The 19,219-nt window shown below is 29.1% G+C and overlaps 3 protein-coding genes across 3 annotated transcripts; 1 reads left to right on the forward strand and 2 right to left on the reverse strand.

Moving 5' to 3' along the window:
• Positions 1-461: 461 nt before the first annotated feature.
• On the reverse strand, positions 462-1,439 carry LOC146883282 (uncharacterized). The gene has a single exon (XM_085667499.1). The coding sequence runs from the start codon at positions 1,437-1,439 to the stop codon at positions 462-464; it is 978 nt and encodes a 325-aa protein (XP_085523625.1).
• A 592-nt stretch (positions 1,440-2,031) lies between these two features.
• LOC146883283 (putative protein FAR1-RELATED SEQUENCE 10) lies at positions 2,032-2,982 on the reverse strand. The gene has a single exon (XM_085667500.1). The coding sequence runs from the start codon at positions 2,980-2,982 to the stop codon at positions 2,032-2,034; it is 951 nt and encodes a 316-aa protein (XP_085523626.1).
• Positions 2,983-6,246: 3,264 nt separating this feature from the next.
• Positions 6,247-10,297, forward strand: LOC114166616 (uncharacterized). The gene is made up of 3 exons (XM_028051367.2): positions 6,247-7,819; positions 7,915-9,615; positions 9,722-10,297. The coding sequence occupies exons 1-3, from the start codon at positions 7,381-7,383 to the stop codon at positions 10,114-10,116; spliced, it is 2,535 nt and encodes an 844-aa protein (XP_027907168.2). The 5' UTR covers positions 6,247-7,380; the 3' UTR covers positions 10,117-10,297.
• Positions 10,298-19,219: the final 8,922 nt, after the last annotated feature.

Here is a 19,219-nt window from a genome sequence, read left to right on the forward strand (position 1 = left end):
GCCCTTTACTATTTTAAAATTTTAAATCAATCAATCTCTCATTTCTCTCTCCTATTTAATGCCTCACTTTGCTTTAACTAAACCTTAGCCGCTGCTCACCCCTTCCCAATCTCTCATCTGCCCCACTCTCCTCTTTAAGGTGCCCCACTCCTCCTCTCTATTTTTTGTCTGCTTTCCCTCTTTCCTTCACCAGTCCTCTTCATTAACGGGTAAACATATCCCATGTTGTATATTTTAATTTTTTTATTCTTTTTATTGTTTCTGCCATGTTTGTTTTGTTGCATCGTATATAGTTATTTTTTTTATTTGAGTATAGATCTGTAAAAACGTAAACCACACAAACCCGGAAGTCGACTTCCACAAGTGACAGAAGTGAACTTCCATAGAGAACAAGTTTCGGAAGTTTAGATCACGTAAAAACATAAACAATGGCACTTACAGAAGTCGACTTCCGTAAGCCATCAATACCGGAAGTCGACTTCCGTAGTTGAAAATGAGTTTCGTGGAGTGACTTCCGTAGAGATTATTGACTTTCGTAAGAGAGTATGACTTCCGTAGAAGCGTGGCGTGACTTCCATAGAAGACGCGACTTCCGTAGGCATGACTTCCACTTTCAGGAAACGAATATAACATACCCCTGCTTGCGATTCCACTAACAATGACTTCTTTAGTTCTTCAAGACAATCATAAGATCTTACTAATCTTGCGTATTCATCACGCCATTGACTAAGTTCATTAAAAAGATCATGTCGGATTAGGGGCCACGATTCCTCACCCATCCCTAATAAGGCAGCAATACATCTATACCCACAATGGCCATCAGCAACCACATCAACAACATTGACAATGTAAGGGTGACAAATAGGATGAAATTGATCTAACATCGAAATTGCACTTTCTTTACATTTCCTTTTAGATTTCGTGTCACTTTTCAAGGAATGACCACTCTGAGAGGAAAAGAAGGCGTCAACATGCTCAAAGTAGGATGGATCACGCTTAGTGGACCGTTCTGATCGATGACCTTTTTTTTGTTGTGCACCTTTGGTTTTAACTTTTTGCATTGGAGCCACCATTGATGTCATTGCAGGACACGCAATTTCATGTAACTTTTGTTTGATTGTTACTTTTCCTGCAATGTCGACTTCATTGAAACGATTCACAACCATATCAATTTCCTTGTCTATGCATAACCTAGGAAGCGATTCATTTGATGAAATATGTGATAAGCTTAATCTAGTCCACATTATATGAAGAACAGTCGGAGGAATCACCCCATAGACATATCGTGCTAATTCACAAGCACATGGTAAACCATATGTCGCTCTCAACACACATCCACAACTCCCGTTGTCAAATCCTATATGATTGACTCGTTCAACCTCATCAGCAATGAGTCCTAAAGCATGTCTTGATACAATTCCAACCAATCTTTTATACATGCCTCCCTTATACGCGTCACTGATTAGATTTATACTTTTTTCAAAAGATGCCTTGATTTCATTATGTTGGAGGATAATAACGTTATGGACTGCATTCCAACACGAGCATAAGTCTCCCATACTGCTTCCTAGAACTTTCTTCAGGCTCTAGTGCGCTGATTCAACCCTATTATATTTAACATAAACAATATTATAAGTGAATTAAGAACATAACTGATGATAATAACAATGAAACATACATGTTTGATGTTGTGTTTCCTAAATGCATTACTCGATTTGTCCATGCCTTTACAAAGAATTTTTTATAAGGAATTATCCAACTTTCATTGACATACTCAAAGAATAAAGGCCATGAAATACAAACATGACGAAGGCGGTCAACACAATCATTAAAGGATGACTCATCTTCACAATACATAACATTTTCCCATGCTTCCATCACAACATCCCATGCGTCAACAAAATTTACTAACATTTTGCACTTCGCTTGCACATTTTTCTGAATATGGAATCGACAAAGGAGATGATAACAGTCAGGAAAAACACTACCAATAGCATTCATCAAAGCAAGGTCTCTGTCGCTCACAATTACTTATGGACCGCCCTCAGAGGTCATGAATAATCCTCTAAATCTTTCTAAGGCCCAAGTGAAATTAGATTCTCGTTCACTAGATATGAATGCAAACACAACAGAGAAAGTCAACCCTGTAGATGTCACCCCTACTATCTCAAGTAATGGCAATCGATATTTGTTGGTTTTGTAGGTGGTGTCCATCAAGAATACGATATTAAATGCATTCAACAATTTAACAGAATCATGATGTGTCCAAAACAGATCACTAACCACTTCATATTCTTCTTGACATCTACTCCAATGGATGTAATTATCACGATCTAACAACATCATCAAGTGTTGTAATTCAGTTCTTGAACCTCTCAATGATCGTTTATAAGTGTATCTTGCATTATAAATTTGCTTTATCGTTGTGACATTACACTCACTCTTTTCTTTCAAAGTGAGTAGAATATTTGTTAGCTTGACTTGACTCTTAGACATGTCAACAAGCAAGGACTGTTCAGAAGATTTTAACCTCCCAGCAAATGGGTGACCAACTAGTGTATGAGACACATCATGGTTATGATATCCATACATTACCTTCAACATCCAACCATCTCCATTACTAATTGGTTTGCCTCTGAGTTTAAATGGACAATCACATTTTCTTGTGCCAGAGACACTAGGCTGAACATCATATTTATACTTCCTATACTTACCACCCCTTTCACAGTCTAACAATACATACATTTTTCTCCCAGGTTGACCAGTAGCTTTGTCAGATCTGATAGTGACAACAACAAAACCAAGATGAAATGTTATCCCTTGAACCCACTGAATCAACTCATCTCGTGTTGAAAATATCTTATCAGTCGTAAAATTATTTGTATAGTCTCCATCACTCATCTCATTTATAAAAGAAGAGAAATCTGAGATGAAACTCGAATTTACTTGTGAATCCATGAAAGTTAAAGGGAGATCGTCCATCTTAGATAACTTTAACCACCTATAATCTAACATTAGTAATCAATACCACTTTTTACAAAATAAAATAAATATAAAAAAAATTAAAATATTCCTCAAACAATTAAATAAATATAAAAAAATAAAGCATACATAAACACTCAACCATAAAAAAATTCAAAATAAATAAAATTAAATCAATAAAAAAATAAAAATATTCATTCAAAAATATAAAACAAACACACAATAAATAAATAAATAGTAAACTTAAACAAATAATAATTAAAACATACAAAAATATAACAATAAAAAATATATAAACAAAAAATAAATATTCATGTAAATAAAAGTTAAATAAATAATAAATAAAACATAAGTTATTATTCAAACCCTAACAAAATTATAAATTACAAAATAAAACTAAATTAAAATATCACTTAGTCTAAAAGCATCTATGAAAGTGGAAAAGTGAAAAAAAGAAAAGAAAGCTTAGTCTAAAAGCATCTACGGAAGTGGAAAAGTGAAAAAAAAAAGAAAGAAAAAAGAAAGCATGGTAGAAAATAGAAAGCATCGGAAGTGAAAAAAGTGAAAAAAAAGAGAAACCACCTTACTACGGAAGTGGAAAAAATTTACTCACCACAACAAAAAGCTACTTACCAAACAAAAAAAAAAAAAAAACTCTTCAGAACTCGACTTTCGTTGCGAAAAATTCACTTAAAGACCGGAAGTCCACTTTCGTAACACTAAAAAAATTTCACTTCACCGGAAGTCCACTTCCGTTTTAATCTTACACTTCCGGAAGTCGACTTCCGTTTCACACATACATTTCCGGAAGTCGACTTCCATATAAGGGAAAAAATAATTTGACTTCTGTAGAATTTCACTTGTCTTCCGGAGGTCGACTTCCATTTTACACATACACTTCTAGAAGTCGACTTCCGTATATGGAAAAAATAACTTGACTTCCGCACAAGTTCACTTCTGTTTCAGAAGTTTCGACTTTCGTAAATAAAAATGACTTCTGTACAATGTAACATGAAATATTAAAAACGCAACTTAGTTTTTTCTTATTTTTTTCATCTATAACATTTACCTCAAACATAAATTTATCAAATATAAACTTATATTCTAATGCGCGTACCTTTTTCTAAGAAGAAATGAAGCAAATGGTGAAATACGAGTGGACCCTCGACTGAAAAATTCACACCTCAACCACCAACGAAATTTCTTCTTTTGCAGTGCAAGTGAAAAAGTGAAAGTGAAAGAATTGCAGTGTAAGTGAAACTGAAAGAAGAGGGGATGCAAGGTATATATAACACTACTGATAATTAATTCAGGCAGCCAACTAACTCTGTCATTTCATAATTGTTTAATTATTTCGTCTACCTAATTAATTTTTTTATTTATTTAATTTTCTAAGAACATAAATGGAAAAGCATGAATATTTGGAAGTACAGAAGAAATATAGGGGGTGTAGGAAGAAACCCCCAAGATTGAATATTGATTGTTGTCGTTGGCCGAATTAGATAAATGTTAATCTTCTAACATCAAAACTTGCACTAACCATTCAAAGGATTCCACTAATTGTCTAGTATTGTTTAAATTGGTTGGTTGTTGTATAAAAAATTAACAAAAAAAAAAATATTAAAAACATTAAGTTAACTCAAGTTTTCTCAACGAATTCGATTCATGATTTGACACAAAATTGTACCTACTAAAATCTACAATAAGGATTACAACATAAAAACATTAAAGGATATTTTAAAGTAGTAAAGAAAAAAAGAAATAAAAACATGTGTAAAAATAGGTTATTTTCCGACTCTTTCATAGTTAAATTCCAACTCTTTCATAATTAAATTCTTTATTGGCTATCATATTATTAGTGGCTGATCTTTACCAAAATTTCTGGGAGAGTCAAATAATATAATTAAAATTTATATATTTAAATTACTGTCCTTTTAAAATATTCTTGAACTTATCAAATAATTTAATCATAACAAAATTTGTTAGCTATTTTTTTTCCGATATAAATAACCATATTATCTGTACAATGTTCATTCCCATTTTCCTAATGTGCACATATGGATTCAAAAATTGCATTTCATTTCATTTTATTGTTATGTTATGAGCAACCATATTGTTGCATTTTAGGATATCACTGAAGTAATTGAAGACTTTGACCTTTAAGTATTGTATTGGGACTGACGCATATTGAGCACAACTGCCTACTGGAAATACTATTGTGTTAAAAAACTCCTTCATATGACAAAAGTTTTTGAAATGAAGTAAAAATGCTACAAGAAAAAAAGAAAATATCAGAAAAGATAGTGGAAGGAAGGGGCCCGGTGGAAGTGGAGCCGCATGACAAGGCATTGAGGAGAAACACACGTGAACAGAAGGAAAATGTGTATTTAAAGGAATTCATTCAGTGAGAGGGGCACATGTCTGGTATGCAATCTTCTCTGCTAACTGTTTATGCTCCTTGTCTGCTCATTCTCTCTCTCTCTTTCTCTCTATGTTCTAAACCAATTTTGTTACTCATTTCATCATTCCCTTTTTTTCAAGTATCCGCATTGCACGTCAGGAATTTCATTACTTGTGGCTTCGTTATGTTTTTCATTTTTAATTCCTTGTAAACCAAACTTCATCATTTCAAATTCTATTGGCAATTCCATTCCACTATTCCATTGGGTTTTTACTGATTCATATGATATTTCACTGTTACTTTGATCCCAAGGTTATCAGACTTGAGAGTCTACGTAGACTTGTGAGAGCTTCGTAGACTCTATTTCATCTGAGAGATCGTATATAGTAACTTAGTTCAACACACATGTCACTGTTATATAGGTCCAACTAACACTAAATACATAGGTTAATATAAATCACAACATAAATAACTTCAACTTTCTAGCTCCAATCCTCTAATTATATAATCTCCAACATCATTATCTCTTTCATCATCATCTTCTCCATTACCATCATGTTTTTCCTCATATGACAAATGTGCATCATAAACATTAGCATCAAAATCTATATTATCAAGATCAAATGCCTCTAAAATAGGATAAAGTGAACTTCCCAAAGCATTTTTGGGATATTATAAATCAATCTCAATCAATTAAAAATGACTTAATTTATTTTTTCAGAAAACCAGAAATAAAAAAATTAAACTAAAAGTAAAAAGACAAATATATATATATATATATATATATATATATATATATATATATATATATATATATATATATAAGTAACAACTTAAATTAATTTAAAGGAATATATGTGTACGTAACGCTAACTTAAAAATAATCTTGAAGTGAAGCACGAAGATAGAAAAAAGCCACGAGAAGGTGAGACAGTGAGAAAGTGAACTAGCTCAGAGGGAGAAGTGCGACAGCCACTGCATCTGCAACGTTGGAGAAGTGCGACGCGACGGTGACACGATGGCGACGCGACGACGACACGATGGCGACACGACGGCGACGCGTTTTCAAGTTTCAATCTTCTCTTGTTCTTCGATTAGGGTTTCCGATTTGAGCTTCGATTTCTCAATTGGTTCGCATTTCCAATTTGGGGTTTTGGGGCTTTTGATTGGACTTAAAATCTGAATCTGAACGACAAAACTTTTTGGTCATTTCGTCCCCTTTGACGAACTCGGTGACTCGGTCTCGAACTCACGAGTCAGTACGAGTCAACCGAGTCTACTCCGAATCCACTTCGAGTCTGAAAGAAAACGAATTTATTGACGAGTTAACTGTATGTGGAACTAATTTACTTTGATGCTTGCTGACATATCTTTAGAGTTGCTATCTAGTGCTTGTTCATGACATGAAGGTTGTGTTATTGCTTTTGTCTGTAAATGCAGTTCTGTGGATTCTCTTTCGAAAATCTTTTATGCTAAAGAAGCTTCATAATGGACCAACTACACATCCTTCACAGTAATTTAGAAGGATAGCTTAGAAGGATAGTAATATCTAATGCTTTATTTAGAACGAAAAACTTGTTTCAAAGTGATTTATCCGTGACTATAAATTAGAGTTTCTTAATTAATACTTTAATTTATCTACATTGAATTTCATGTGTATTTTGTTATTCCTCTTGCGTACATTTTGCTCTCATCAGTTCTTGGAATTCTTGGCCAACGAATCCAAAAACCATTAATGAATAATTGTTTAGACAGATAAATAAACCAACCTGTGAATACATTGATAAATTCATTGGTACTGCCGTCCGGATTTTAAACATCACATTCCATTTTATTAAATAACCTTTACTTCAACCAATCATATCATAATTCTTTCGGGAAAAACAAAGTCTTTGAACTTTCATTTTCCTCACCATAAAAAGAAAACGCGTCTTTCTGTCACTACCCTTAAATCTTATGGCCAATGTATCATTACAACAAATTTAGTTGATAAGTCAATGAATCAATCAATTATTACAACAAATTTAGTTGATAAGTCAATGAATCAATCAATTATGGCAAACTGTTTTTGCAGTTTACTAGTTATGGCCTTGTATATGATGGGTGAGCTATCATCTGTGTTTGGTGCCATCAATCAGGAACGCGAGGCTTTGCTCAACAGCGGTTGGTGGAATGATTACCGTAATATCTCTGACCATTGTCGTTGGGTGAGTATCGATTGCAATGAAGCTGGAAGTGTTATTGCTATTGACAGTTGGTACATGAAGACTCCTTCATTACAAGAATTGCTTTGGATAGATAAGTTGAACTTCACTGCCTTCCCCAATTTAGTCACTCTGTATCTAACTGGAATGGGTCTTAGAGGAAGCATCCCCACAGCAATAGGCTCACTTACAAACCTTACTTATATTGACCTGTCCAAAAATACTCTCCGAGGTAAGTTGTTGTAGTTCTCTTTATTGCATTATTCCTTATAAATTCTGTCAATGGGAGAATTTTATTATCTCTTTCTTCCTATCATCCAATTGCAGGTTCAATACCATCAGAATTTGGTAACTTGACACAATTGCAGACGCTATCTTTCTTTCATAATTCTCTATCGGGTTCAATCCCATCTACATTGGGTCAATTGATGAATTTGAAATTTATGTATCTTGATTCAAACAAACTTGAAGGTAGGATTCCCACGGAATTTGGGAATTTGACAAAATTAGTCAAATTATATCTCTCAGATAATTTACTCACAGGTTCAATTCCTCCAAATTTTGGTCAATTAGAAAGCTTGACATACTTCTTTTTTCAATCCAATCAAATTACTGGTCCAATACCAGTAGAATTTGGAAATTTAAAAAGCTTACAAAGGTTATATCTCTCAAATAATTCTCTCAATGGTTCAATCCCTCCTACTTTAGGTCGTTTGGAGAATTTGGTACATCTCTTCCTTGATTCTAACCAAATAGAAGGCTACATACCTGAAGAATTAGGGAATTTGTTCCAATTAGAAGTTTTGAGACTTAATCATAATAAGATTTCGGGTTTAATACCTGCAAAACTTTTTCAAATGGACAAAATGTTCTCCTTATATCTCTCATCAAATCAGTTATGTGGTTCAGTTCCATTTGAAACCATGAAATGTCCTTACGCTACAATAGTTGATTTGAGCCATAACTTGTTTAATGGAAGCATAACTTCCCAAATTGGTTGTCTCAGTGACCTTAGTCTAAGTCACAATTTTCTTGTTGGTGAGATTCCATTTCCTTTTAGAAGAAGTTCCGTGCTTACTCGATTGGATCTTAGTTATAATAATCTCTCGGGTAAATTACACAAGGAACTTGCTAGTCTATCATTTATAAATCTTTCATACAATTCATTTGACTTCTCACAAGATCTTGATTCAAAATCAGGGGTACCAGATTACTGCTATTTCAAGGAAGACTCATTAATTAATGATCACCACCTGCCCAATTTCTCATACTGCCACTTGCTCAACCAAACAAATCCTCAAACTAGGAAAAGTAAGCCCGTGATCATGTTAATTGTTCTTCCTGTCAGTTTCTTTGGCCTTTTACTACTCCTTTTAATATTATATTTCTTAAGATTTAAGCCTAAGAAAAAGTGTGAAGGAATAGCAACAAAGAACGGAGACTTGTTTTCTATATGGAATTATGATGGTAAAATTGCATTTGAGGATATCATTGAAGCAACTGAAGACTTTGACCTCAAGTACTGTATTGGGACAGGAGCATATGGCAGTGTTTATAGAGCACAATTACCCAGTGGAAATGTTGTTGCGCTAAAAAAGCTCCACCGTGTGGAATCTCAAAATCCATCATTTAAAAGAAGTTTTCAGAATGAGGTGAAGATGTTAACAAAAATTCGTCATAAAAATATCGTAAAGCTTCATGGTTATTGCCTCCACAATCGATGCATGTTTCTAGTCTATCAATACATGGAAAGAGATAGTTTATTTTATATTTTGAATAACGAAGTGGAAGCTAAGGAATTGAATTGGAATAAGAGGGTGAATGTGATTAAAGGGATGGCAGAGGCTTTATCCTACATGCATCATGATTGTATCCCACCAATTGTTCATCGAGACGTAAAAAGTAGCAATGTTCTATTAAACTCAGAATTAGAGGCTCATGTCTCAGACTTTGGAACAGCTAGACTCCTTGATCCTGATTCCTCAAATCAAACCTTGGCAGTTGGCACATGTGGCTACATTGCTCCAGGTGAATGTTGTTGTCTATTACAGGATCACAATATTTTTATCAATTTCTAGAATTGATGTGATAATATATTTTGATAAGTTAACTTCATCTCTTTTGTTCGCAACAGAGCTTGTTTATACAATGAGTGTGACAGAAAAGTGTGATGTTTATAGTTTTGGGGTGGTGATTTTGGAAACATTAATGGGAAAACATCCTGGAGAGCTAATTGCATCATTATTTAACCCAACTACTCAAAGTATGTTGTTGAAAGATCTCTTGGATTCACGTCTTCCTCTTCCTCTTCAAAAAGATGCTAAAGACATACATCTTGTGGTAAATGTAGCATTATCATGTTTGTGCTCCAAACCAGACTTAAGGCCATCAATGCAACAAGTGGTTAAGAAACTCTCTAGTTTCAAAATACCATTTTATTTGCCTCTGCATGAAGTTTTTGTCCATCAATTGATGAGCCAAGAAATAGGTCTTGTTTCATCTGAGTTTCATGAATATACTGAGCCATAGGGAAAGGAATTACAGGTAATCAATTTTCCTGATGCAATAAAGGGAAGGGAAGTTACCATTATTTGTTCACAGTGTGATTCAGCATATGATCAAGTGGAAAATGAATATATTTATTAGCAACATCTAATGACAGGCAGAAGCAAGTGACATAATCTTCTATCCTTGTGGTGTTTATCTGACTTTCTCTTTTCTCTTGGGGGGAAGGGTTCTTTTAATGTAGTAGAATGTAATTTATTTGTCTTCCTGCAGGATCTCTTAGATTTCATTGCATCTTCGAGAAAGAAGGAGACGGTTCTGAACTTTCACGAAGAAACGAGCCTGGATTCACATTTTCTTTCCATGTGAAACTAACGTCAGTTTCTTCAGACATTTTAATTAAATGGACAAAAGGGTTTTCCATTGTAGATATGGTTAGGGTCTCGGCTTTCAAGCAATTTTAGTATGAGAAGCTTCTATTTAAACATTACGAAAAGAAGGAGAAAATAAATTAAACAAAAAAAATCATAAAATGGTGATTGAAGACGATGGGATTGAAGTGATGTGTCGGGTTGTGGATGCTGTGTGGGGCTCCTGGCGATTATTTGGAGAATGGAGGTTGAAGATGGAAATGGGATTTATGTAGTGGATGGGCTGAATGGTTTGTGTGTCAAAGTATAGATGGAGAAGAATGATGAATCCAAGTGCTATGATGTTAGACAAAATTTAACACATTCAACACTCTTTGGGATTAAATTCATTGCTTTAGAAAGTAAGGGATAAAAGAATTAAAGTTTTTATGGAGAGACTAATTTTATTTATTTTTATATAATTGTTTGACAAAAATATATTTAATCTTGAAAATGATGATGGTAGACCAATTTATAGATTTTGATTGAGATGATAAATGGTTTGTTTTTCATTTTGGTTAAATTTTAAATTGAAAATAATATTTTTTTTAATTTTAATTTATTGATGATTAACATTATTTAATTTTTAAAATCACACCACGATTTTTTTTTTCAATTTTTCATTATAAATATAGTTATAATTTTCCATTTGAATAGATTTTTCATTTGTACCATCTAGCCTATCCTTGTGTTTGGACATATGATTCACCAATATTTCAATTTGGATTATCTATTTGTGTCCAATATGCATTCATGTCTGTTACTATAAGATACTTTATCAATACTTATCAATAAAATATCTAATTTATGAAATCGTAATAGACATATATTTATTATTTTTTTAAGAATAATTGTACATCTAATATTATATACAATTGTGAACTAACAAATGGAAAGTTTCTCTATTAAATAATATATCTGATCCAATTCAATTCAAATTTTTTATTCTACAATAGGAAAAAGTGCTAACGTGTCAATCAAACCGAATTTACAGGGTTAAAAAAAAATTCAAAATGCTGAAGTTATGTCTTTTTTTTTTCGTCTCTCTCTCTCTCTCTCTCTTTTCTTCTCATGTCTTTCCCACTCACACACAAACTCTAGACTCTTCAGCTTCTTCTCAACCTTCCTCTTTTCTATGTTTTTCTCACGCGCACACAACACCTCTTCATCTTCCTCTTTTCAGCTGTTTCAAATGAGAAGATCTGAATATATCATTTTTTTAAGCAGATCTGAAGATATTGTATCTCTTTTTTTCGTAAGTGTTATCATCTTTCTCAAGCAAGCATCTCATTTTCTTCTTATATTTTGTCAGTTCTAACTTTTTCATGCGTTTTTTTGCAGTTAACAACCTAGAAGTCGATTTTATTTTGAGTTTTCTAAAGCGAACAACTCATTTTCTCCTTATATTTTATCAGATATAACTTTTTCATGCGTTTTTTTTACAGTTTTAAACCCATAAGTCGATTTTATTTTGAGTTTCTCAAGCGAACAACTCATTTTCTTCTTATATTTTGTCAGATCTAACTTTTTCATGCGTTTTTTTACAGGTAAGAACCCAGAAGTTGATTTTATTTTGAGTTTTCTAAAGTGAACAACTCATTTTCTTCTTATTTTTTGTCAGATCTATCTTTTTCATGCGTTTTTTTTACAGGTTTAAACCCAGAAGTCGTTTTTATTTTGAGTTTTCTCAAGCGAACATCTAATTTTCTTCTTATATTTTGTCAGATCTAACTTTTTCATGCGTTTTTTTACAGGTTTAAACCCAGAAGTCGATTTTATTTTGAGTTTTCTCAAGCGAACAACTCATTTTCTTCTTATATTTTGTCAGATCTAACTATTTGTTTCGTTTTTGTACAGGACTAATATGGTTCACTGCGACATATGGTTTTATTACCCAGATTTCATTTTCATTTTGACCTTTCTCAAGTGAACAACTCATATTCTTCTTTTATTTTCTTATATCTAACTATTTTTTTTCGATGATGGTATTTTCTAGGGTTGCTACATGTCTAATATGGTTCACTGCGACAGATTTAACATCAGGTTTAAAAAAACTTTTTATCTAACTATTTTTGGCGTTTATGTACTTTGATCTAACAGTTTCTTATATTTTTCTTCTGTTTACAGTCTTCATATCAAGATTTCAAACTGATTCAAGAGTCTTTTTCGCTGTACAACTTAACTGGTAAGTAATTTGTATCAAAATTTACCTTTTTCTTTACCAATTTATCTGTATTTTTCCACCTTTTACAAGCAAACTGTTCATCTTCTTCATTTTTCTACCTTCAACTCTCTTTGTGTCATTTTTTTTTCGTTCATGGTATTTTTTAATAATGCATTCTATCAGCAAATCTCTTTATTGTTACCCGATTTACGTTTTTATTTGGACATTTTTCAAAAAGTTCATCATACACTATATTTTTTCAAATTTCTACACCAAAAAGAGTTAATCTAACTATTTTTGCCGTTTATCTACTTTGATCTAACGTTTTTTCTTCTAGATACAGGCTTCAAATCAAGATTTCAAAGTCATGCACGAGTCTTTTTCGCTATACAACTTAACTGGTAAGTAATTTGTATCAAAATCTACCTTTTTCTTTACCAATTTATCTGTATTTTTCCACCTTTTACAAGCAAACCGTTCATCTTCTTCATTTTTCTACCTTAAACTCTTTTTGTGTCATTTTTTTCGTTAATGATATTTTTTAATAATGCATTGTATCACCAAATCTCTTTATTTTTACCCAATTTTTGTTTTTATTTGGACATTTTTCAAAGAGTTCTTCACATTTTTCAAATCACCGTTTACTCCATCAAAACCATTTCGTTTACAAAACGTTTTGTATTCCAACCCCTTCAAATACTGCTTCGAATTTTTTCCAAATCAACCTGGCAATCAGTATTCAAATGTATTAAATTTTGCACTACTCGAGATAATGATGAATAAACTGCTCGAGATAATGATGACTAATATAACGTGTGGCAGATGATGGAGCAGTGGCAGATGTCATAAAAGCACACAAACCAATGCAAGAAATTTAATCTTTGAGCAAAACAATTATGGTGACAAAGGTTGGAAATGATGTGTTGGAGAAGACATGTATTGGAATATAAAACATTCATTTATTGTAGTAAGAGAGTGTCATGTCCTAAAAAAACATATTTGGTGGTCTCCATAATTAATGTTTTAGAGCAGTAAGTATCATAAGATGACATTTTAGGAACCTTTACAAAGTTTCTTAGAGAAAGTAACTATTGTTTTAAAAATAAATTAAACTAAAAATGGTAATACAATAAATTAATTAGGATTTGGTGTGGAATTTACAAAATATTACACGATATTTACTTAAATGTTTTGTAGTCTTGAGAGTGAATACTTTCAAATATAATTTTCATGTTATTTGATACAATAATATTTACTGTTTAAGAATTATAATAGTGAAGTAAATGGAAATCATAAACTACAATTTATTTTTAAAATAAATGCAAATTGAGGTAAAATCAAAATTTTCTAAATTTTTCAACAAACAAAATTGAAATAAAGCTCATGCTTCAATAAATATTTATTAAAGTTTAATAAGTTAAATCCATGAATGAAATATATTTGTTTGCTTCCTCAGGAGTTTGTCCCACGTCTTAAAAATTTCAGAGTACAAAAAAGATTTATAATTTAAAATTAAAAGAATACATAATGATAACTAACAAATATTTTTATATAAATATTAATAGTTTCACCTTTTTTTATAGACAAAATTAGTTATTTTTTAATTTTTTTTAAAAAATAATATTACATATTACACTTTTTTTTGAATCTTATTAATTAATAATTTCTTATTAATAAAAAATGCAAATAAAATTATTTACTTTAAATACATTTATTTACCAAATTAAAAATTAAAACTTTTTTTTACTTGGCTGGCTAGATATGCTTTTTATACTTTTCAAAAAATACTTTTCATCTTCCAAAAATAAAAATATGTTGAGGAGAATAAAAACAACTTTTCAGTTTCTTTCAACACTACTTTCAAGATAAAATTTTGTCTCTTCCAACACATCTTTATAATTAATTAGCATTAATTATGAAGAAACCAACAACTTTTTAAGTGTCTCAATACAGTGTTATATTTGAATTTATTGTATTATAATTTTAAATGGAAAATATTTTAAAAAATCTACATACCTTCTCGAAAAAATTTTATACGTGGTCCAAAAATCTTCTCACATTCCCATAAAGTAAAAGTCATTTTGAATGACCAAAATCTCTAATAGTATCTAATCTAATATATAATTATATACAATTGCAAAGCTAACAATACTATTTTAAGTTCTAATGTGCATTGTCCCAAAATATACATAATTGGTGGTCTTCATAATTAATATTTTGAAGTAAATATGACAAAATAACAACTTTAGAAACTTTTACAAAGTTTCTTGGAGAAGGTAGCTAATTTTTATAAAATAAATCTAATTAAAAATTGTAATATAATAAATTAATTAGGATTTTGTGTGAAATTTACGGATATTACACGACTAAAATGTTTTGTAACATCGAAAGTGAATACTTTAAAATATAATATTAAATCTTATTTGATAAGATAATATTTACTATTTCATAATTTTTATAGTGAAGTAAATGCAAATCATAAACTACATTTTATTTTTATAATAAATACAAATTATAAAGGCATAATCCAAGTTTTTAAATTTTTGAACAAACAAAATTAAAATAAAGTTCTGACTCCATGAATTTGTCTCATTAATGATAACATAGACTTTTAAAAAGTTCAGATTAGAAGAAAGATTTATAACTAACAAATATTTTTTATATAAGTATTAATATTTTCTCCTCTTCTACAGAAAAATTATGTATTTTATTAATTTATTTTAAAAATAGTCATTACATATTACACTTTTCTTAAAATTTGATCAGCTAATAGTTTCTTAATAATTAATAACAATATTAATAAATACAAATAAAATTACTTACCTTAAATATATTTAATTACCAAATTAAAAATTAAGACTTTGTTTTTTTTTTACCTAGCTTACTGAAAAATATATTTATATTTTTCAAAATCTACTTTTCATCTTCCAAACATATAAAGATGTTAAGAAGAATTAAAACAATTTTTCAGTTTTTTCCAACACTACTTCTAAGGTATATTTTTTCAACCTCTCAAAGAACTTTTGAGTTTCTTCCAACCTACTTCCAAAATTTATTTTTACCGCTTCTCAAAGATGAATGTCTTTGTCATTAAATAACTTTAAATATTAGAAACCAACAACTTTTTGTGTTTCTCATTGCAATGTTATATATATGAATTTATTGTATTAAAATTTTAAATGAAAAATATTTTAAAAATCTACCTACCTTTTTAAGAGAGTTTTATACAGTTTTCAAAAAATTTCTTAAATTTCAACGTAGCTTGTTGAATAAACTTTATAAATCAACACTTACATCTTTCAATATAAATGTCAAAATAAAAAGAAGAAATGGAAAACTTTTTGTCTTCCAAGAATTTTGCATTTTGAATTATGACTATTTATTATGAACAATAACAATCATGATTTGTGGGACTCAATGAATCATGAAGTATCAATCAAACACATAATTAAAGTTTAAGACATTCACGAAAAATATTATTTATCAATTTTAAGTATATAAAAAATATAAAATTTTTATATCATCATGTTGTTTTTTGAGATGTTATATGTTTCTCTATTTATTGCTAATGATTAATACAAAATGCAAAATCTTCTTCTGTTAATGTGGTTGAAAACCGATTGATCTAATATTACTTATTATGGTTGTATTCTTAACTTTATATCAATTATGGTTTTAAAATATTGCATTGGAAACCAAAATCTTCTTCTATTAATGTGTTTGAAAAGTGATTGATCTAATAGTACTGATTATGGTTGTATTCTTAACTTTATATCAATTTATGATTAAATTTAAATATTAATTTAAGAATAAATTTATATTTATGTAGGATTAATGTAATATTTTCATTTTATATTTTTATATAATATTACATTACATTGAATTTACATTAGAAACTATTTTTTTTTATTTAATGTCCTTCAAAACTGAACTTTTCTTATAGTTGATTTTTTTTAAACATCAAGCAGTAGATAATATTAGGTAATATATTCCTTCCGTGTGTTTTTAGAATAAATTTCAAAATAAATTCATTGAAAATAATATCATTTTTAAGTTGTGAAAAATTAATCATAATACATATAATAACATTAATAAATTTTGGATTCAAATTTGAAATCGTAACAGACAGTAAAAAAAAAAGAATGTGATAACAAAAATTAGATGTAACATTTAAAATGAAAAATATATACAAAAAGTTAATTTTTGTAATAAATACTTTAATATTTCTGATAAAAATATATAAATTCAAATATTCAAAAAAATTTGATGACCCATAATGATATAATAATATATTATAAAATATAATAATATGTAATAATGTAATTATAAAATATAATAATATTAATATAATTAAAATATAAGGTAAAAAATAAAAATTATAAATTTTTTAAACTTTTAAAGATATGGAAATAATTAACTATTTCAATTTCAATATTATTGCAAGATTAAAATTTATATATCGTGAAAATTGGAATTCGAAATATATACAGTAACATTTTCTCTAAAAGCAATTACCAAACTGAAACTTTAGAATGAAATTGGTACTATTTAACTAATTAAACAAAAAATATACCAATAAAATTTAAATTTTAACATTCAAAAAAAAAATTGTAAATTAGTGTAGGTTTTTCAATAAATTCTTATAATGTCTCTAAACAACTTTCAAATATTTTTAACTTATAAGAAAGGTTCGTATTTTATATATTATCAAAATATGAAAAATGATAAATTAAACAAATTTAATGGAAATACATTAATATTCACAATTAAAAACAATAAAAGTTAAAAATATGATATAGAAAATAAATAAGTAATATAATATTTAGGAACAAAAGCTCTATGGTTTTTAATAATATAATAATATATTAACATATTAGTCCTAATATAATAATAATAGTAAAAATAATTAAAATATGGTGTAAAATAATAAATAAATAATTGTAAAATTTAAATATGAATTTTTAAATATTTTTAAATAATTTTCACATATTTTTGACATTTTACACAAACTTAAACAATAATTTAAAAAATAATTTTTATAACATAGATATTGGTATATCATTAAAAGTTAAAATTATACATTCTTAAAATTTTTAAAAATATAAAAATCACTAATGATCTCGATTTCAATATTTTTTTTTTCTAAATTAGGATATATATTGTCAAATTTGAAATTCAAAATATATAGTAATAAAGTTTGAATTTAAATTCTAAATTTTAAAAGCTATAAAATATGGGAGCAAAGTTAAAATTTGAAATTCAAAATCCAAAAAAATTGTGAAAAAAGGACTCCAATAGAAGAGTCTATCAAACGTCTAACCTTTGTATTTTTGCATAGTGTACTATTTATATTTGTTTACATAGTCTACATTTTGTAAGTTTTGATTGTTTACTATTTATATTTTGTTTGCAGTCTAACATTTGTATCTTTAAAGAATCTACTATTTATATTTAGGTGTAATTAGTCGGATAATACTCACTTTTGTTTGGATATGTCAGTTTCATACCCACTTTTAAAAATGTGTCAATTGGGTTCTAACTTTGAAAAAAATATCTCAATCAGGTCCCTTTGAGAAAAAAAAAAAGTATTAACGCCATTAATGGTATCAACGATATTTAAAATGACTTACAAGAGTGAAAGGAACCTAATTGAGACATTTTTTCAAAAGTTGGGATTCGATTGACACATTTTTAAAAGTGACTACCAAACTGACACATATGAAGAGACTCAGTACTATCTGACTAATTAAACATTAAATTTATATGCACGATCTATCATTTGTAGCTTTATATAGTTTACTCTTCACAATTTTTGTATCGTCTAATGTTTGTATCTTTATTAAGTCTACTCAACAATTTCTATATCGTCCATCAATTTTATTATTAGAGGAGCAACTATTATATTTTTCTACATTTTTTACTCAATATTTCATTCAAAATTAAATTTGATTTCTTAATTTTAATTAACTAAATCTTAATATATTATTTAAAATAGTTATATATAACACATTTTATTAAAAATATATATAAATAATTTAAATACATTTTTATTATAAAATCAATTAAAATATTATTATTGAATTTTATAAAATAAAATTTATATTAAATTTAATTATACTTTTATAATTTCAAATTAATTTAATAAATATACTATAATTTTTAATTTTAAAATTTGATATCCCGTGTGTTGCACGGGTAGAAATACTATTTATTCAATATTCAAAATAAAAATATTGACGTATCAGATACGTGTTATATCCGATACACATATCAAATACGTGTCATATCTGATATACGTATTGTATAGTATCATCTCCGATACACATCTCGTATTATTGTGGATACAATTTCATAACTTTTAGGCTTAAATAGTCAGTTGGTCCTAGTTTTGGTCGACTTTTTTCACTTTGGTCCTACTTTTGAAATTGTTTTTAATTTGGTTCTATCTTTCGTTAAATTTTTTCAATTAACTCCTTTTCCTTAACTTCGTCTAAATTGTTAACAGAATAATGACTAGTGTGATTCTTTTGTGTGACGTGGATTACTATTTAGT

The sequence above is a fragment of the Vigna unguiculata genome, chromosome 10, assembly GCF_037176805.1.
Source record: "Vigna unguiculata cultivar grain cowpea cultivar isolate G323 ecotype 2 chromosome 10, ASM3717680v1, whole genome shotgun sequence".
In the NCBI taxonomy this organism is placed as follows: Eukaryota; Viridiplantae; Streptophyta; class Magnoliopsida; order Fabales; family Fabaceae; genus Vigna; species Vigna unguiculata.

Bases quoted from the DNA above. Each gene is read 5' to 3' on its own strand.
- LOC146883283 (XM_085667500.1), bottom strand. From the start codon at position 2,982: ATGGACGATCTCCCTTTAACTTTCATGGATTCACAAGTAAATTCGAGT.
- LOC146883282 (XM_085667499.1), bottom strand. From the start codon at position 1,439: ATGTATAAAAGATTGGTTGGAATTGTATCAAGACATGCTTTAGGACTC.
- LOC114166616 (XM_028051367.2), top strand. From the start codon at position 7,381: ATGAATCAATCAATTATTACAACAAATTTAGTTGATAAGTCAATGAAT. The intron at 7,820-7,914 runs GTAAGTTGTTGT...ATCCAATTGCAG, and splicing joins GTCCAAAAATACTCTCCGAG to GTTCAATACCATCAGAATTT. The intron at 9,616-9,721 runs GTGAATGTTGTT...TGTTCGCAACAG, and splicing joins ATGTGGCTACATTGCTCCAG to AGCTTGTTTATACAATGAGT.